Source organism: Eleutherodactylus coqui, chromosome 1 (assembly GCF_035609145.1).
Source record: "Eleutherodactylus coqui strain aEleCoq1 chromosome 1, aEleCoq1.hap1, whole genome shotgun sequence".
Taxonomy (NCBI): domain Eukaryota; kingdom Metazoa; phylum Chordata; class Amphibia; order Anura; family Eleutherodactylidae; genus Eleutherodactylus; species Eleutherodactylus coqui.
Genome location: NC_089837.1, coordinates 185,232,964 through 185,254,907, shown reverse-complemented (window position 1 = coordinate 185,254,907; position 21,944 = coordinate 185,232,964). Strand labels below are relative to the sequence as shown.

General features: G+C 40.3%; 1 protein-coding gene across 1 annotated transcript in view; it reads right to left on the bottom strand.

Moving 5' to 3' along the window:
* The window catches only part of LOC136628571 (CD109 antigen-like), a 177,187-nt gene that overhangs the window by 79,925 nt on the left and 75,318 nt on the right, over window positions 1-21,944 (bottom strand). The window contains exons 11-18 of the mRNA XM_066604580.1: window positions 21,797-21,906; window positions 20,134-20,367; window positions 17,695-17,796; window positions 14,683-14,745; window positions 12,425-12,601; window positions 11,636-11,788; window positions 10,832-10,903; window positions 6,931-6,994 (exon numbers count right to left, since the gene is read on the bottom strand). Coding sequence (XP_066460677.1) covers window positions 6,931-6,994; window positions 10,832-10,903; window positions 11,636-11,788; window positions 12,425-12,601; window positions 14,683-14,745; window positions 17,695-17,796; window positions 20,134-20,367; window positions 21,797-21,906 — 975 coding nt within the window. The remainder of the gene's footprint in view (window positions 1-6,930; window positions 6,995-10,831; window positions 10,904-11,635; window positions 11,789-12,424; window positions 12,602-14,682; window positions 14,746-17,694; window positions 17,797-20,133; window positions 20,368-21,796; window positions 21,907-21,944) is intronic.

Below are 21,944 nucleotides of genomic sequence, written 5' to 3'. Positions count from 1 at the left end.
GATCATCGCTCAGCTCATTTCTCATTGTTTATGCAGCCCAAGCAATGAAAGATGAGCTGAACGATGATTGCCATTCAGTACTGAACGGTCAGTGCATTAAGTCAATGGAGAGAGGCGGGGGAGAGTGAGGAGTGAAATCTCCTCCATTTGCCCCTCTGCAAGGCAATCATACTCGCTCCTGTGTAACAGCATGGGAGCGAGTACATGCGAGGACACGTGTCAGGCATCATTCTGCCAACATTTGTCCTGTGTAAATGGGGCGATAGTCAGCTGACCACTTCAGCATTATCTTGATTATCTCTGCAGGAAGGCTCAATGAGTGATAGAAGAGTAGATCCAGAAGCAAACAAAACGATTTCCAGCACCAGATGCAATCAGTAGAAAATGAGCATTTTTGTTCAATTGTGGCAGAACTTCCAAACATAAAAAAGCACAGTCTACCTCATTTACGTGTTATAGCACTGTAATGGTCCATTTACACATGAAAACGATTGTCGTGCAAAATTTGTTCAAACGAATGAAAATGGCCAATAATTGCTACATCTAAACGTTAAGCACTATTCGTATACTTTTCGTTTGTCGCTTAGTTTGAACGATGAATGATAATTTATTTGCTTATTGTTTACTTTATGCAAGCATAAAAATCATTATTGAAGCGTTTGTTGATCATTTGGACTAAACATCAATGGTTCAATTGTAATCATCCAATGGTACAGTAAACTGAATGACTGAACGATCCTCTTAAGAAAAAAATAAACGATTTATCTTTGTGTTTTAACTGACTGCCCAAGTAAACGAGCCAAATGTGACATTGTTTGCTCGCTTGATCGGGCAAACGATCATCACTACAAGTAAAACTACACTTGGTCATAACCTGCAGGTATACAGCAAACCTACTCTTTTAAAGCTCTCCTTGTTCACATGATCAGATCAAAAGGTTAGTAGAGATGAGCGAACGTGCTCGGCCCCGCCCCTTTTTCGCCCGAGTACCGCGATTTTCGAGTACTTCCGTACTCGGGCGAAAAAATTCGGGGGGCGCCGTGGCGGCGCAGGGGGTTGCGGCGGGGAGTGGGGGGGAGAGGGAGAGAGAGAGGGCTCCCCCCTGTTCCCCGCTGCTACCCCCCGCACCGCCGCGCCTCTCCCCGCCCCCCGGCGCCTCCCAAATCTTTACGCGCGAGTACTGAAGTACTCGAAAATGGCGGTACTCGGGTGCGTAAGTACTCATTACGAGTACGTTCGCTCATCTCTAAAGGTTACATAATCCACACATAAAGCTCTCCTTGTTCACATGATCAGATCAAAAGGTTACATAAGCCACACATACAAAAAAAACAGCTATACAAATAACAGCAAAACAAAATCAAAAAGAATATTGGAAAATTAGATTCTTCCATTGATTCAAACTATGGGATTGTTGGCTACTTAAAGCAAAAATTCAATAAGATTCCCTATTTAACAATTTCCTCTGATAGTCACCTCCCTTTATCAGTTAGGTTCAAAAAGCTTTTATTGAGAGGAATCAAGACAGTAGTGACATTAATACATGAAAATGCACCCTGAAAGGTTGGGAACCAAAAACTGGAATAACAGTAAAGAGCAACATCTGAAAACCTTAATGCACATTTGAGGGAGATTCCCCTATCAGTTGTTTTCAATTAAACAGGTGTACATCTAATCCTTAAAAAAAAAGGAAACTGTATAACTTGGGAAAGGGGAAGGAAGGGATGGGGGAAGGGGGAGGATAAGGCAAGGGGGGTTGAGCCAGGAGATTGGCTGTTACGAGAACCACCCCTGCAGGGGACGAATTTAGAAGAAATGTAGATAGTCTGGAGATAGACCAGAGGGGAGAGTAGCCACCAGATCAATGGAGAGGGAGGAGTAGGGTGTGCGCCCTATGTTGAGAATGCCTCCGAAGACAACCACTCTCCAAGTTTAGGTGATGACCTGAAGTCTAACCAAGGCTGCCACAGCGCATTGAGCCCCTCTTCTGCTCCCATCTCTTTGTACTGCACAAGAGTTCTGACCGCTTCTACTCATTGGATTCTAGATGGGGGTAAACTGGATTTCCATAATCTGGGAATAATTTGCCTGACAGCCTGGACGAAAAAACCTTAACAGACCCTTCTTTACACTAGCAATGCATCCCAGGTATATCAACAACAAGGCCATCTCAAATGTGAGAACGACAAATAGGCTGCATATATCAGTTTATAACCACATGATGTCCAACCAAAGGGCTACCACTGGAAAGCATTCTCACCAAATATGGAACATATTGCCCTGGCTTCTAGAGCAACTCCAACACAAGTGAGAGGACTGTACAAACATTCTGTGTAAGCGTTTCGGGTTCTGCACAAGCGTGACAAAATCTTATAATTGAGGTCTGGAGAAAGATGTTCACTTAAATGTTAATGTAAAAGCTTTCTGGCAGGACCCCTCAGCAACATGCAATCCCAACTCTTCTTCCAATGCCTTCACGAACTCTGGATGTCCGTCCCCATCTCCTTGGACAGCAGCATCTTCTATAAAAGTGAGATTAGATGGTTGGGAGAGTCCATGGCTAAACTAATTTCCTCGAAAGGGTGGGTGTTTTAATTAAACCTGCCTGGGATGTCAGGGAGTCCAAGGATCCCCTCAGCTGAAAGTATTTCATCCAGGCTCCAGGAGGGGCACAGGACTCTGCAAAGAACTCTGCCAGAGGTCTCAACCCCGAGATGCAGACCATGTCTCCCAAGTGTGGAATAGAATTTGTGGGGGTGAATAGAAGTCACATGCTGTGTTCAAAAGCTTTAAATTGGGGGTTAGCCAACAAAGGTGTAAGAGAGTCAGAGTTAAAAAACCAATGAGCCCAACCAACAATCCATTAGTTGTGAGAGCAGGGGGACAAATTAGGTAAGTCCCTGAGCATACTACCTGGGATCAAAAACACCTCCTGTGTCAACCTGGGGTCCATGTCATATTCCATTTCAACCCAAAGCTTGGACGCATGATGGTTGAAGAGATTCAAAACACAGTTTGCTATTTTGGCCTTGTAGTATAATGAGAAATCAGGGAGACTGAGACCCCCTGATACTTTTGCCCATGTGAGAACGCAAAATTTTATTCTAGGCCTACGCCCCCTCCAAAAAAACCTAGTTATTAGGGCACGAATGCGCAGCAGGAAGGGCCTGGGTAAGCGTATTGGAAATGCCAAGTATAGGTACAAAAACTTTGGCAGGGAGTCCATTTTAACAGAATTTATTCTTCCACACTAGGACAGGTTCCATTTGTTTAGATCTTTTTCAAGACTTGATAAAAAAGGTTTATAGTTTAACGAATAGGCGAGGGAAGGATCAGCTGGAAATTGAATACCTATGTATTTAATGGCAGACATTTCCAATCTTAATGGAAACTGCTTCTGTGGGAGCAATGCCTCAGTTTGCGCCAGGGTGATATTCAGGGTCTCTGTTTTTTGAAGATTAATTTTAAAGTTACTTACTACACAAAATTTATTGAACTACTGTAATAATACAGGTATACCCACGCTGGGGCAAGATAGGTAAAGGAGAGGGTCATCAGCAAAGAGGGACAACTTATAGTCCATCTCACCCACTACCACTCCTCTAATGGAGTTGTTCTGTCTGATAGCATTGGCCAGAAATTCCATTGTTGGGATGTATAAGAGGGGGGACAACGGGCATCCCTGCCGTGTTCCATTTTGAAAACTAAAATGGTCCAATAGAGACCAGTTAAGTCTGACCCTGGCCAATGAATTGTTGTACAAAGCCATTCTCTAAGCCCTCATGTGGGACCCCATCCCCACCTTCAACAGAGTGGCCTCCAAGAATTTCCATCTCACTCTGTCGAAAGCTTTCTCCGCGTCAACTGCCATGAGGCAAAGCAGGGACCCCCCATGTCGGGCTCTCAACACCAAGCACATGGATTTTATTATGTTATCTCTGCCCTCCCTCCTGAGGACCAAGCCCACCTGGTCTTTGTGAATTAACCTTAGAATGGAAGGCCATAATCGAGTTGCTATCAATTTGGCAAAGAGCTTTATATCTATGTTTATGAGTGAAATGGGATGACAATTGATGCAAACAGAGGCATCTTTTCCTGATTTAGGCAGTACCACTAGGTGATCTTGCAGGGCCTGAGCAGAAGAGGCACACCCAACAGAAATCATGTTAAAGGGTTGGAGAAGGAACAGGGATAGCTCATATTTGAAATGTTTATAGAATTTAGAGGTGAAGCCATCTGGGCCCGGGCTCTTGCCCATCGCCTTATCGGTTTGAATACTTTCTCTATAATACAGACCTTGAGATCGCTCACATTACCAGCACGTGTCCAGAAAATGGCATGAAAGCATGGATAGACCCACTGCTGTACCATTCCTTACATCTGCTAAATGGCAACTATACCATGTTTTTAAGAGATTACAAAAACTTGTTCACATTAACAAACGTGTAAATAAAAAGTTCACTTGACTCTTTACGCAATGCACATACACTGTTTAAAAATACTTCAGGCACTTGCTTTTGCACTTGTGAGTGTCTGTTGTTGACTGCTGCAAAAACCAGCAGTAGTCACTCATCATGTTGGAGTTGAAGAGGCCTTGATTAGAGATGAGCGAACGTACTCGTAATGAGTACTTACGCACCCGAGTACCGCCATTTCCGAGTACTTCAGTACTCACGCGTAAAGATTCGGGGGGCACCGGGGGGCGGGGAGAGGCGCGGCGGTGCGGGGGGTAGCAGCGGGGAACAGGGGGAGCCCTCTCTCTCTCCCTCTCCCCCCCACTCCCCGCTGCAACCCCCCGCGCCACCACGGCGCCCCCCGAATTTTTTCGCCCAAGTACGGAAGTACTCGAAAATCGCGGTATTCGGGCGAAAAAGGGGCGGGGCCGAGCACGTTCGCTCATCTCTAACCTTGATATCTTTTTTTCCATGGTGGCAATTTCCTGGTGGAATCTTTCCCCATGTTTATCACTCACGTCACCCAAAAAATCCAGATGAGAATGTAAGAAATTAATTTTGAGCAGCATTTGGCAGCCAAATTGCGGACACAATGCTAACATGTTCCTTACAAGTTCAACGTGGTTGTCACACCCGATGATTGCCAAAAAAGTCTTGCACAACTAGCATAAATGCATCCCATGTGGTGAGTTCAAATTGCTCAATTTCGATCTGAATGTGTCATCATGCATTAATCCGCAGATTTCAGGACCAACAAAAATTCCTGCTTTTAGTGTGGCTTCCATTTTGGTTTTTCCAAACTAGTCCTTCAGATACCGGAAACCATTTCCATTATGATCCATAGCCATGACAAAGTTTTCCATTAGTCCCAGCTTTGTGTAAAGTGGTGGAAGTACACTTTCATTGGATGAACCAGTTACGCATGTAACACATTGTATCTGCCAACAGAGAGCCCAACTCTGAATGGCCACTGCGTCACATTGTAACAATTGCTCACAATCAGGAGAAACGTTTACTGTTTCTTATTTGAAAATCCAGCAACATTGCTCATTCAGAAATAGCAGCGATGACTTTTCGGTTCACGCCAAATCATAGGCACAGCAAACAGCATTGCCTTCCTCTTACCACTGAGCCACTGTGTGAGACCAGAGTAGCATACAGTGCAGCAGATGGGAGGTGGCCATCTTTTGCCTTGATCTCCAACTTTACACCCAAAATAATACTTGTAAGGAATCTTCACTCTCTTCGTCAGGTTTTTGCACTGAACACATGCGGTGTATTTACAACAAATGTAGTAAGCATTGTCTGGATGGTTATCAGCTCTGTCTGCTCATCTTTAGGCTAAAACAGACATACTAGGTATATAAGAAAATATAATTGTCAACTAGAAGCTTGTGCTTGGCCCATCTCGCAAGGTATAGGCATAGCAACTGCTGACGTCAGCTTACCGACGTGCTCAGAAGTGCCTAGATGCTACAGGAACCCGTTGCTGCCAGGATGCGTTGTAGACGAGGTGCTGGAGGGCATGATGCAGGTAATGGTGCAGCAATTATAATGTTGCCATGCATCAGTATCAGTATCAGTATGTGGACTAATCTACTAAGCTGTCACCAAACTGTAGTTGGCCTATAATTTAAGATCTAGGCGTCCTAGGCGAAGTTTGACTTCGGATCCGGATTCAGCACACCCGATTTCATGTAATTAATAATAATTGTTTATCAGTGTGATCAATACAGAAATCCAGATAATTCCAAAGGGTTCACTTAATTTTTGAAATCTAAATGTTTCTATTACATTCCAACACAATGGATTTTTTAAATTACTGTTTAATGGTAGCTTGCATTTCTACTAGAACAAAATGAAAGATATATTCCAGTAACGGCATTTATGATATAGTTATAGTATATGTCATAAATGTTAGGGCTCAGTCAGATGGGCGTTGGTTCGCATCTATGCAGAGCCAATGCTTTTCAATGGTAGCAGTCACATGTCCGATTTTTACAAGCACATAAAATTCATACCTACAAAAGATAGAACATATGGGTGTCAATGGACGTGGTCATGCAATTTTTTTCACGTGTGAATACCGGCATGTAAAAAAAAACACCTGTCTGACTTAGCTCTAAGAGTAGTAGAGTTTGCAGCACTATGACTGCCATCAATCAAGAATATGGGTGCTGCCAAATTTGCATCCCACGCACATGTAACAAAAGAGCCTGGGTGAACTATTACTCCTTCAAACCCTGATAAAAAGGGAGTAGAGTGCCATCTATTTTGCCTTGTGTATACGGTAGAAGTCTACTTGGAGTAATGAATGAAGCCAAGCAAGGATATTTGCAGTAGAATACAATGGCAAATGGATCATTAAGTCTCTGCAGCTGACTATATTTTACCATAGGAATTATCTTTGAAGGGCTTCAATTTTGGCATAGAAGTCCTACAAAACTACAACTGCAAAGCAAATTCTAACACTTACATATTTCATAATCCTCTTCTTCTTTTTCAAGGATGGCATCAGTAAGAACTCCAATATTACATCTCTATAAAAGAAAATGCATTTATCAGAATGACCCTAAAATAAAGTATTATATATAATGTAACTTATATATATATATATATATATATATATATATATAACACATATTTGTAAAATCTTTGTACAGTTTGGTTACCCCTAGATGAAATAAAAGGCTTAGAGCCGCAGCTTTTGGTGATAATATAGGTGCCTTAAGACCCCCATGTGGGTTGGTACGATTAGCACAATACTAAAATTATATATATTTTTTAGGTTTTTCCAGTTTTACACAATAAAAACCCCTTTTTTGGAAATTATTATTTGTCTTTGCATCACTGCATTTAAAGTCCCATAATACAACAGAGATGTGGGGACTTTTTTGTGTAAGGAGCTCTAGTTTTTATTGGTACCATTTGGAGGTGCATAATCTTTTTTTGATCACTTTTATAGCCCTTTTTGCTAGCGATTATATGCCATTGCAGACCCAGGCAGAAGGCATTGGCATGTGGTTGGCATGTGGTTGTCACAGCAACTTACCAGCCTTCCACGATGACATCACAAAAGGACCATGCTCACTTTGCAAATGCTGTGATAAACATTGATCATGCCATGTAAGGGGTTAACAGTTTATGTGTTCGGAAACTTGAGCATGTGAGAAGCAGAAGTTCACTTAGTTGTTTCTCTAAATCCAATGGGATTGCTCGCTGCTATGATTGAAGTAAGACAAGAGTATAAGAGTACTCAAAGTGGCCTCTTTCTGCTACAATACATGCATTTAACTGTTGTGTACCTGTTTTCATTCTAGGGTCTCTCAACGTGGATCGGTACCTGAATCTCCTGCAGACGATGGTGGATAATGTCCTGTATGTTCTGCCCATATGGTAGCATATGGAGGCCACCCCAAGTACGCTTTCCTTACTTCAGTCATAGCAGAGGTCCCACAGAATGTAGAGAGAAGCTGAAAGCGGATTTCTGCTTCTCACATGCTACTCTTAGGTTTTACTGCATAACTCTTACAGGGGCCACAACACAAAATAGAAATCCATGTTCCACGGCCCTCAGGGGACCATGCACCCTAACATCATGTGGCGCATCTATGTCTTACTATTTAGGTACACTACTGTTATTTCAATATAGGACACCAGTATTGAGATCTAGTGCTGGAGCAGCCTTTTTTGACTACACTCTGTATATGCAAGTATCACTGCCTTCTGTAATTTTTTAGATATCATGAAATCCTTCCAATGTACAGTGTACCTCCGGCAGAAGGCTCAAAAACTCTATCCATTTTACTGTTGAAAGAAAAATGAAGATTTACTTGACATTTTCATCAGATAGAATGAAAACATACAGTGTATTGTATCCAAATGTATGTAAATTCAATTAGATATGCCTGCCAATGACCTCTATTATGAAAAACATACATTTCAACATTTATCATATTTTGGTTTCCTGCTGTTATAAAAAGCATAGCAGCCTACACTTTTTAGTACTGTAGAAACATATCCAGACCTGCCAGATTCAGTGGTATAACTAGATTTTTGGACCTGCCTCTTGCCCCATCCAACTAACACGCAATATACCCAAACATATAATGTCTCCACTTCTATGTGGCATTTATGGATTATATACCCTCCCCATGATGAAATCTATGTGCCATTCATGGATTCCTTTATTAATTCATTTGGGTGAATACCTTTTAGCCCTTTGATTCTGTAGGCCAATGGAACTCCCCACAGTCTCTGTCCAGTTCCTGCTACTCCTTTGGCTAATCAAGAGATCCAACCAGCACAAAGCCATCTTGGTTGCCCAGCTCATTAGGTACTTGCAGATTATTAATTAGGAGCGAACCTATGACATGCCTCTGCTATGTGTTTACTACATACTGCTGGCCAAAACACAAATTTCTTGTGTCTGAACAACCAGCTGGGGAGGTCAACGTTTCTCATATGGTGAGTGGAACAAGAGTGAAGTACATTTTCTTTGTGTAGTGACATACCTTGCCAATCCCTTATATATGTAAGTCACCCATCAACAGAAGAAGGAAAGTAAAAGTGGAACAAGGAAACTCTTACATTTGCTCTTTTAGTCAGATACCAGGCCCATAGAGGAGCTCTGAAGCCCCCCAGACCCCAAACCAGACTTTTAATTAAATTCAGATCACAGATCAGACACCAGAATAAATACAGACCGTAGATTAGTCTCCTGAATAGGTTCAAACCCAGACAAGTTGCCAGAATAAAGTCAGTTCCCAGAATAAATACAGACCCCAGAACAGACCCCCAAATAAATTCAGGCCCTTAGGCCTCATGTCCACTGAGTAAATGGAATTGCGGATTCCGCAGTGGTTTTATGCTGTGGAATCCGCAGGGGCTGTTGCCCGTAGGGAATCATTGGCCATCCGCGGTCCATTAAATTGATTTTTGCACCCGTGGATGGCATTTTAAAAGAATTGCGTTTTCCACGCGCGGGAGAAAAAACACAGCATGCTCTATTTTGCCGCGGATTCTGCGCGGATTGGCCACATTGCTATCACATTGATAGCAATGTGTGCGGATATCTGCAGGCAAGAAAAATACCATTTAAAGCAAATCCGCGCATTCTGCGCGGATTGTATTTTTCTAGTGGACATGAGGCCTTAAACCAGACACTTAAAGGGGTTATCTAAAATACATATTTTTCTATAAAAACAGGACCCCCAGTTTGGGAAACCTAATTAAGAGCTTATAGAACTCATACTAACAGCTCCCCACTCATCCTCAGCTGACTGCTCACTCAGCTCTGTCATTTTCTGCAGCATCAAGTTTATGGGATGTCACAGGCTGACTACAGCCTGTATACATTATATCAGCAGGGAGACCCAGAGCTGCCAGTGAGGAAACAAGCCCAAGAGTCAGGGGGAGAAAATGTTAATCATTATCTAGTGAATAATTCCAATAGATAACAGCAAATTTTAAATAATGCATTTGCATAGTGGTAATTTCCCTCATTGCTCTCCCCTCCTTAAAACTGCCGCTTAGTGGGCACTATTCCTTTTTGGTCTTAGTCTTACACTCTACAATCATGACTGTTGCAGCACTTTCTAAAAGTATATGTATAAAGGACACAAATTCAGCATACATCTCCCTATAGAAACCTAGGGTACAGTACAATATACTAGATACTTTTTTTAATATCCAGACATACTGCCTCCATGTTCTGTAAAGTATTGTAAAATAGGCTGCACTATATCCACATCTTAAAGAGAACCTGTCACCACCTGTGAGCACTATAACCTAAGTTATGGCGCTCATAAGGCACATTCCGAGGAGTCCGGGAATGTCACACAGTGCGCAGACAGTACAGCGGACTCACAATATAAGCTGTGTATACACTCCCATAGAAAACATTGGAAGTGTACACACACAGCTTTTAGAGATGAGTCTATTGCCGTGTCCGAATGCGACTTCCATGGGTAACAGTGCAGGAACAGAGAGCCCGGTTAGTTAAAAATAATCCCTGGACTCCTTGGAGCATGTCATATGAGCACCATAACTTAGCGTATGTTGCTCATAGGTGGTAACAGGTTCCCTTTAAAATGGAAATACATAGTATTTTCCATCAAAATTTGCAAGCAAAAACCAGGACTGGTTCCAAAAAACTGAAGAGTTGCAACTCTTTCTATTATACTTTTACTCTGCAGGTTCCATTCCTGATTTTGCATTACAGATACCGACCAAACTACTGTTGAGTGAAAGTGGCCTTAGAGATATACTAAAGATTTGTTTTGCAACTACAGTTTGATTAATTCAAGCACTTATACAAACTTTCATATGTCACATTTATGTAGAATAACTGTAAACCTAACAAAACATTATATTACCTCAAAAACGTGATAAGCACTGGTGACGCGCCTTGGATTTATGGTGTTGTAGTCTTTCAGTTCATCAGATACCTAAAGCAAAGGAACATAGTGGTTTGCAAAATGTGTTTTTAAATAAAACAAGAGCTAATAAAGTTTTAAAATACAACAGTCACTGACCACTTTATTTCTGTCTGTATGCAACTTTGGTATTAACCCTTTGCAATCCAATTTTGGACTCAGGGTTTCCTAGGGGTCTCTCTTCTTCTGCCATTATACAATGGTGCCATCTGCTGGTTGGAGCCAGTACTGTGTTATGGGAAATACTAGAGAGGCCCCCCGACAACCGAGCGGCTAGTAATATACAGTAAGAATACCCTGCCGGACATCTTCCAACATCGAAGCTGTGCAGCCTTCAATCAGAATGTCTTCAGACGTCAGACAGTGGATTGGAAAGGGTTAATGGCATTTTATGATATGAAATATAAATATTTCAAGTTTGGTTATTAGAATCTGTAAAGTTATTACAATGTTCTCAGTGGTATCAATTACGTTAAGTGTTGTAAAGTATTTAGAACTATAGAAAAAGTGTGATCATAACTTGTTACAGTAATCCATGTAACCACCACAGTAAAGTAAATCTGTCATGAGAACAAGAAGAAATATAGCGGATTTCTAGTTATTAGTCCACACATTTTAAATATAGGCAGTTTCTTTGAATCGTATTGTAGAGATAAAATCTGAATCCCAATATACTAATATACAGTATACAGCACTATACTATACGGAATCACAACATACTTTCCAAAAATAAAATGGTCTTACCCGTTTTGTGGTAATTTCTTGTCTATCTCCAAGTAAAGTTACACTTTTATCTAAAACTGAAAGTCCAACCAGTGAATTCGGCTCGGTCACATTGATCGTCAAATAGACTTTATCAAGTGGATTGGCTTGCACTTTATTCCATGATATAAAAATCTAAAAGAGACAGAACTATTTAAAACTATTGAATCTGTAGTATTATACAGACTTCATTACATATGTATATTATATTGCATGTCAGTAGTTGATAAATGGTATGCAATTACAACATCATTGGAGATACAGATTTCATTGATCGATTATGGTCATGCTGTGCATTTCCTATTTTTTACACTGTTGATCCAGGGATTATTCGGACAGCCATTATAGAGTCGGGAAGGATTTTTTTTCCCCCAAATTAGCTAAACTGGCTTCTGTTAATTGTCGGGTTTGTTTCCTTCCTCTAGACCAACAAGGGGTGGGTGGGTGTAAACAGGCTGACCTGGATGGACATTGTCTTCTTTCAGCCTAACATACTGTGTTACCTTAGACCTTATACTTGTAGTTGAAGTGCAGCATTACCATTTTATACAATAATGTTGATTGGAAGTGAAATTATATCATTATGCAGTGATGAGTTATATACTGACAATGGTACAATGTATGAAGAGATGACTGGAGTTGACAAATGAGAGTCGATACAGTTTGGTTGTACAAATAGTAACTAGGTGGAATACTTATGATGATGAAGGCTAATACAGTACTCTTCTAGCCATTAAATATATTATATTTTATAGCACAGTAATTAGTCACCTTGTTTTCAAAGTCAGGATGGACAGAGAGGGTTGCAACATCATTTAGAAGTGCCCCATCTTTTGTTACATGATACACGATCAAATATGCTTCGGGGGTCCATGAGCTTTGAGGAATTAGGGTTAGTAAAGCAGAGTTCTCAAATCCAAAATGAACAATTTCTCCCCGAGAAATAATCTAGAACAAAAGACAAAGGAAAAATGATAAGAAAATCTGGCTTCCTTATTTCCTCCAAATTTTAATTTGATTCAAAATAACACAATTCTAAAGTGATCACAGATCTGTCCTAATATATGTCTGTAAGTGGAATGGCCTCTGTAAGGATTTGAGCTCATAAATAGAGCAGAATTTCAAATGGTCAGTCTGAAAGAAAATGATGGGATGGCAAAAGGATACCAGAAATCAGAAAGTTCACCACCTGTGCTGTTTTTCATTAGTTTATTTACTTATCCAACCTTTTGTTAACCCTGTCCCAACTTTACGATGTGTTGCTGATATCAATTTCTAAATTAGTTTTTTAATTTTTAATTTTTTATTTAATGAAATGAAAAAAGGTCTCACTTTCACCTTCTGATATGTGTTCTGTTGTGAATAAAATATGAGATTTCAAATTCTTTGCATTTTTTTTTCTTCTCATTTATTTACATTTAAAGGCCCATTTACACGGAGCGATGATCGCTCAAAGATCGCTCAAGCGACAGTTTGAGTGACAGCTTTAAGCGATTATTTTGCATGAACTATTAAGTAGCTACTCAGCTACTTAAAAGCAATTTAGTGTGCAAATAAAGCCTTAGTTGAATGCAGTTAATAGCCCGAGGGTTACACTTCGTTCCAACTTTTTTGCAATTGGGGTTGTAGAACTGTGTAAAGTAAAGCTTGAGCACTTTATTCTATAATGGGGAGGTACCAAAAAGGATTTAGGATTTCTCCAGACAGAGTTTTCATCTGGCATTTGTCCTGTCTTGTAAAAACCGTCATGAACTTCCAACTTTTTTACAAGCTATTTTGTTAACACATTTTACACGTTTTTTTTCAAGCATCTTTTTCCTAAAGAGAAAGCTATGGAAAAAGCCCAAACTACAGCCTGCTTCATTTGCAAAAAATCGCCACTGTCCCAAAAAGCGTGCGAGAAGTGAAAAAAACTACACCATAGGATTTCTCAGATTTTATTAGCATCATAAACTACGTTTAGGAGCTCATAGGAGAGGGCCCGTTAAGTCTGGGGGGTGCTTCTATATAAAGTAAAAGGCTGCATGATATGTAAGCACTATATAAATAAAAGAGTTATATATTTGCCTTCACTTCTTTGCCTAAAAATTGTGGCAAAAATGCCTTGAAAAACACAACAAAAAAGTGATGCTTTTCTTAAAACTTTGTGTGAACCTGTTCTTAGGCTTTCTTTAAACATAGCTTTCATTCTGTCATTTTTTTGCCCAAAAAATGGCAGAAAAAAAGTCTCATGATTTTTTTCCAATATGTTTTTTTTTCTACATGATGGTGTTTTTTGATCACACGCTTTTCTTGGGATTTTTTTTGTATACTGAAGCCTATGGGAAGAAACCAGAGAAGACAACAGACCCAGAGCATTCTGCGACTTTGAAAAAATGCTATGAACCCAAAATTGCAGCAAAAGTGATAAAAAAAACACCAACAAAAAAATCATTATTTGTAGGTTGCTTCATATTTTACCACTGAATGACAGCAAACATCTATGTTTTTTTTCAAAATCATCCAAAACAGTTGTTTTCTTTTTTATTTATATGACTTTGGGTGACTACCCACTAGCGTTTTTTTTTTCTGCAGGGGTCTTTGGACTATGGGACATGTAAAGCTAATCGCGATTAGCGCGATCGCGATTTTAACATTACAGGTCCCATAGACCCCTGCAGAAAAAAAAAAACTCTGCGAATTTCGCAGTGAAAAAAAAAACGCTAGTGGGTAGTCACCCTAAGGGCGCCCACCCACTGGCGTTTGCGATTTTCGCGGCGTTTTTTGCGGCTTTTTCGCGCCTTTTCCGTTAATTTCCATTGACATTCATGGGTGCATTAAGAGAAAAATAAGGACACATATGCAACTGACAGTTCCTATGTTAAAAATTGCAACGGACTGAAAAAAAAAATGCAAATGGACAGGAACACATTCAATTCTAATTGCTCTTGAGAAAAAACGCAAAGGAAAAAAAATCGCCAGTGGGTGGGCGCCCTTAATCAGTTCATTATTTCCATATCAAGTGTTTAATTAAGCAGATTATTAAGTACCAAGTATTTTAATGCATCCACGGGTGTGTTGCTCTTTACTTCGATAGTAAATGGTACTCCAACCTGCAAAAAACAAACATGTCATTGTACAGACAAGTAATAAAATGACACTGGTTAACAAAGCCACTGCAGCATGGCAATGAAGTGCTTTTCTATATATGATTTTTTCCCATGAATTCAAAAGTGAGCACAGAATGTTTCAGCTATAGTTTCGAAATTACGGACTCTTAAATGTAGAACTCATACTGTAATATATGTATATACACTGTATGACAAACAGTACTATACAAACGTTTTAGGCAGGTGTGGAAAAAATACTGCAAAGTGAAAATGCTTTTAAAAGTAGAAGCGTTAATTGTTTTTTTGTCAATTAAATGCTAAATCAAACCAATCTTTGGTGAGACCAGGCTTTGCCTTCAAAATAGCATACATTCTGGGCTCTGTTGGTGGGACTGTGGTAGAGGAGGATCAGTGATGCATTTGTTTTGGGCATGTCCATAGCATGTCCGTAGCTGTCAACATTTTGGGAGGGAATCTTCAGAGTCTCTAAAAGCCCAAAACTTGCTTTGCTGTTGATTAATCTTAATGACGATAGAAGAGTTTGTGAACTGGATGGCAAAACACTGGCTATTTGAAAAATGGATGGCCATTCGTTCCAATGCATTTAATAAATACATAGATGCGTGGGATATGTGGCTGAATTACCATCAACATTAAGAACCGCATACAGTTGGTTAAAGATGCCGAATTAGTGTTTACAGTTTGGTTATAAATGTTAGAAAAGATCTAAGCCCGGAAAAAAACACAGACGTACGCTATAAAGAGGCAACTATTTACAGGGCAGTTTAAGATAATAAGAAAATTAAAAACCCAGGGGACTATATGAGAATTGTAAAGATAGGAGCATGATATGAATATTGTTAAATGTACACTTCCTTTATTGGTACTCCGGTTTAATGGAATAATAAGCAACATGTTGTATTTCAAGTATTCTCATATACTTGCTTCAATAAAAACATAATGTTTAATAAAAAAAATAGCATCAATTTTTCTAGGTACACTTGCACACAGATTTTTGAAGGAACTTGGCCCAAACATCTTGGAGAACTAACCACAGATCTTCAGTGGATGTCAGCTTGCTCAAATCCTTCTTTTTTTTCATGTAATCCCAGACAGACTTGATGATGTTGAGTCAGTAGGATGCCTTTTATTTATTTATTAAAATCTTGCTTTGCAGCATTTTATCCACACCTGCCTAAAACTTTGAAATAATACTGTATAAAAGAGACTAAATAAATCATTAAATGTAAGATAACTGGAAGAAGCCAACATCACTAACCACATTACTAAAAATTGTTCTCTTTCAACCATTTATTCATCCTTAAAAAGTGTCGTTGTCCCCCACACTCCATATAAAGTGTGGTCTCATAAAGAACACTATTAAAGTGATGGATCAGAGATGGATTTGCATACTTAAGGCTCAGTCAGATGAGCAATTTGTTTGGGGCACCTATGTGCGCAAAAAAAAAGCGCAGCATGGATGTGCAAAATGTGCGTGACCGAAGCTCCATGCCCATTGCTTTCAATGGGGCCGGTGCTACGGCTGCCCTATTGAAAGCAATGGGAGCGGATCTCTGTCCCCTGCTGTGGCTGTGGCAGGTGCCCCATTGAGAACATATGAAGAAGATCACGCTCCTCTGCCACAGCTGTGACAGCTATGGCAGGGGACAGCGATGTTCTCCCATTGCTTTCAATGGGGCCGGCACTACTGCCGCCCTATTAAAAACAATGGGATGTAGGCAGCCCCGCACAGTGATTTTCAGGGAAAGCCTTGAAATATAAGCCCTTCCCTAAAAATAAACCCAAGCTGCTTGAAAAAAGCTAAAAAAATATATACACTACCTTTCCCACACTGTCCAGCTCGGGCGCGTCTTCTCTCTGTCTCCCCGGCACTCTTCTGAAGCATCTTCTCCTGGCAGGGGATTTTTTAAATCCCTGCCTCCAGAAAGCACTGGATCTGATTGGCTAAGCGCTGTGTCCAATCACAGGTGGTGCTCAGCTGTCATTCAATGGCTGAGCGCTGCCTCTGATCGGACACAGTGCTCCGCCAATCAGACCCAGCACTTTCTGGAGGCAGGGATTTTGAATCCCATTTGTGTGCTGTCTGATCTCCACGGACACTGCACATTGCATGTCCTATTCTTGTTCATGAAAAAATATGTAAATAGGACTTTTCTTTCCACATGGAGCAATGGACCCTGTGAAAAGTTGTTCAAGTGGATAGCCTTATGGGCTATAACGGGGCCATATTCTATCTGGAATACACAGTACAGCCTGAAAATACATGTGCTATGTGAATTTACCCTAAGGGCTAAGTCACACAGGCGCATCGGCGCCCGTGTTACTGCAGGAAGGAGACGGCCGTACCTCAAGACAGACATCTCTGAGGAGCGCCGGGAGAAAGAACATGTGACCGGCTTCATTGACGGTCATGTGTTCTTTCTTCTGCGCTGCAGAGAGACGTCCGTCTTGAGGTACGGCCATCTTCTTCCTGCAGTGAGGGCTCAGTCACACGGGTGCATCACCCGTGTGACTGAGCCCTAAGAGCAATGTTCTGGAGGCAAAATACAGTATGAAATCCTATGCTTCTACCCTTCAGGTGTATAATGCTTTATTCTTTGCAGATTATAAACTAGAAGTAATACTGTAAACTTCAAGTGGGTATCACACAAAATCCTAGCATAATAGAGAAAGCTTAACAATATTTGATTACAGCACAGAAAATACTATTAAAAATCACAGATTCTTCATTTTCTTACAAAACTTTGTTTTCATTGACTAGTGTAATTGGTAAGTTAATATAATACAGTACTGTGTTTGGTTATATAAAAGATAATTAAGTAATAAAGATGAATTAGAATTTGGAACTATTGCACATATTTGAATATTATTCCATTATCAATGGACTTTGCAGGTACATTGTATACTTTGTTAAATTACGGTACTCTTTACCTTTACATTCTGGTTTGTATTCTCTATGTGAAGATACATTTTGTTTGGTGAGTTAAACACATCATCAACATCCACAGAATTCACACTGTCCAAAAACTCTGCCTGTAAAACACATTGTTCATGTCAAAGACCTGAATTAGAAAAATATATGAACTGTATAAAATTCTATTACAGAAATGTAAAGACATCTTGAATCTGGCACCTATTACAAAATGAGTAAGCTTGGATAAGGCTTGGTTTTATGATCCAAGTCAGTGGCTCGACAGGAACATGTAGCGTTTTGGGTTGCAGGCATATGGGTCTACCTTTTGCCAGCTACATATGGCATTAATAGGCATCAGGCAGTTGCCAATAGAACCAAATTACTGGACAGGATCACATTAAACTCATACTTGCCCTTCATCGTTGCACTCTCACAAGGAAATGTTACGCTGTTGATAATTTGGTTTAATTAAACTGCTTCAAAAGTGTAATTTAAATTGAATCTTAGTAGTTTTAGGCCTTAGTCACACGGGCGTTTTTTCACGCGATTTGCGGATCGCATGACGGATGCGCATCCGCAAATCGCGTGACCAGTGCGTGCAAGTCGCCCGTAAATCGCCCGAAAATCTGCTCCTAGCCGCGTTTCATTAGAAACGGGCCGGAGCTGTCCAGCGCATTGCATTCAATGGAGACGGCAATAGAGCCGGCTCCATTTAAAGCAATGCGCTGCGGACGAGCCCGGGATGAATTGTCGGGAAGGGCTTAAATATATAAGCCCTTCCCTGCAATTCATCCTAAAATGTTTAAAAATAAAAAATATATATATACTCACCTTCTCCCGGCAGCCGAAGCTCCCCGCGGCCGTCCTGCAGTGGGTGTGAAGGGGGTGTGAGTCAGACCTGCCCCCTGATTGGCTCAGCGCTGAGCCAATCAGAGGCATGTCTCACTCACACCCATTCATGAATTCATGAATGGATGTGAGTCAGACCTGCCCCTGATTGGCTCAGCGCTGAGAGGCAGCAGTCACTCACCCATTCATGAATTCATGAATGGGTGTGTGAGTGAAACCTGCCTCTGATTGGTCAGGGCTGTGACCAATCAGAGGCAGATCATTCAGCAAGCGGGGATTTTAAAGCCCCGCCGGCTGAATAGTGCCGAGAAGCAGTTCAGGAGAACTGACAGCGGCCGTGGCTGGACTCCGGCTGCAGCGGAAAGGTGAGTATACAATTTTTTTTTATTTTAACACATTTTAGGATGAATTGCAGGGAAGGGCTTATATATTTAAGCCCTTCCCGACAATTCATCCCCGCGCTCACCGGCAGCCCATTGCTTTCAGTGGAACCTGCTGTATTGCCAGCTCCATTGAATTCAATGGGCAAACATTGTTCTTCTCTGTCACAGCTGTTACAGCTGTGGCAGAGAAGAATGATTTGTCTTCTATATGTTCTCAATGGGGTCGGCGCTGTTGCCGCCGGCCCCATTGAGCGCATATACAGAAGAGAACAGGAATCGCAGATCGCAGATAGGTGCGATCTGCGATTTCTGTTCTATAATTTATCAGACGAGCGCATAAAAAGCGCTCATGTGTCCGATACCATTGCAAAGCAATGGTTTTATAAAATTGCCATGCGCATGCGCAAATCGCGGCTAAAAACGCCCGTCTGACTAAGGCCTTAGAGTAGGGTTTAACAACATATTTTGTAGATTTGAATGTACGTGATATTCAGTACTTTTGTATAAAGAAAGCAAAGTATTATAGAGGTGATAACTTTATTGCCTAACCAAAAATTATACTCGTAAGCTTTCAAGGCTACTTAGGCCTCTTCATTAGGCTGATATAACAAAATATGTCTGAAGAAACACACATATATGTGTTTACACATACTGTACTTACGCAAAAGAGCAGAGACATGGTATCGCCTCTACAATGCTTATATCTTTTTTATACAAAAGTATTTCACATTACATAGATTTTTCTGACTAGCACAGTACCACGATACCACGTTGGCTCTACGTACATTTGAATGAATAGGTAAAGTGGTGGTCTACTATACATAACTACATTCCATGTGGATGTAGTAAATTGACATTCTACACTTCAGCCATTTATTTACATCATGAAAGAGTGCCACTCCTTGTGGAAGAACCATCTTTTCTGTGCATTTAATGGCTTTTAATGTACACTATGGTCATAGTCATCGTCCCTTTATGACATAAGGGGTTGTCCAAATTGTATCTGAATGTATTTAAAGACCTAGAAAATATAAGCTAAGTCAAAAGATGTCTTTACATTAGTCCCCATATTGTCACCATGTGCATTCTGACTAGTAAAAGTTAATATCCTTATGCATGACTTCAATCACGCCCTTTGCACCCTCCACATATAACACAGGAGGCCATGTAATGTTGTCGTTTTTTTTCAAGGTACATTGCATAATTGTAACAAAAGGTTCTCACCTTGATCTTTAAATGGACCGTGTCAGCAAATAAAGGGAATTCAATCTTAATATCACCATTTTCAGGAATGAAATAAGTGAAAAATTGTTGTAATTCAATATTCTTTTCTTCTTCTGATATTACATTAAACATTCCATCAGTAAAATACATTTTAGACTGGGTAACTGTCACAGAAACTTCATTTCGTCTTTCTTCTGCAGTCAGATCTCTTCCATCATATCTCCGAATCTTAAGCTGAAATAACCAATTGGAAAAATATACAAAAATGGATAAGGGAAAGGAAGAATACTTTCACATCGAGGTACAATTTTACTTTGCAAATAAACTAAAACCAAACTTATATTTCTCTTATTGTTAAGCACAATCAAGCTAATTGATTTTATCTCCTTGCTATCCAACCATCAATACTGTCTCAGAGGAAAAGTGGAGTTTCTTATGTTCACAGTGCAATTCAGAAAATAATAGCTACACCCTGGGCTCTTTTTGCAATGGGAGTTTCCAATGTTTCTAGATGCACTGACCAAAACTATCCAAATTATGCTTCAGAGAAACTTAATTCTATAGGGATGTTTTAGTTAACCAGTTTGCTGTATGACCACATGCTGTGATAAACAGTACAGTACTGTAGGTGTGTGTATGCGTGTGTGCATGTCATTTGTCTGGAAATTGCATTGTGGAAATACAATATGTGTGAATCATATGGGGTCAAAGGTTATGTTAGCCTCAGCAACCATATTTAAAGGGGTTATCCAAAGAAAGAAAAATGTATTTGACTGTACAGGCAGCCTTATAAGCATGAACTTACAAAATATAAATGTAGCAACCACAACCTGCCATTGCGCTGTTCTAACCACCCCTATGGTCCCACAGGAAGCTCTGCAGTTTCCTCCCCTGTGAAGACGAACCGACACAGCCTCACGTGACAAAGACCTGTGTCTTCCCCATTTTTGTCAGGTCGTAATACTTCACACCACTGCAGAGGTGGAAACTGACAGCTCCATAGGTCACGTGATTACTGACGTTCTGGAAATAATGGGGGGGAGGGAAGGGAGACAAGTGAGCTCCATTCCTGCAAGGTGCTGGTATACTTGTATAATCAGACATGTGCCAGCATTTTGTGATTGTGGTCACGGTGCTGGTGTAATGCTCATTGCATTCTGTCCTGCCAGCTGGAATTCTGCAGAGATAGAGATCTTTGATCCAAATACCCTTTAGTGCCCAGTCGAAGAGAATACATTTTAACCTCCTAAGCAGATATTAAAAATACTCTGTGTATTTAAATATTCCATCTGTCCCTTACTTTCAGATCTCCAGATTTATGCAGGAGCTATGAGTAGACAGATGAAGAGAGTATAAATACGAAATCAGACTATAAAGAGTTTGTTTGTTGTCTGTTACCATGGAGACGCAGAGGTCAACACAGAAGTTGTAAAAACAAAAAAAAACAGAAATTTGAATTCAAGACTCCTTGAAAGTTGCTTCATTTTTTCATTATAGATGCATTAAAACAGTACTAAAAATTGGTTGCGAAGGTTGTTATAGGTTTGATCTCCATTTTCTAATATGTATGTTATGGCATCAACTATGGGTTTATGATTACTGATGTCATAACAAAAGGACTAAGATCCTGGGGGAAAATAGAGAAAATAATTAATAAACTTACATAGCTAGTGAAGTTCATTGTAGGTTTCAACACTGTAGGAAAGTTGTAAAACTCACTGTAGTACTCTTTGTCTATAACGTACACGCTGGATGTTTCATTTATTGATATACCTATATTAGGATAACAGAAACAGTTAATCACATTTGAT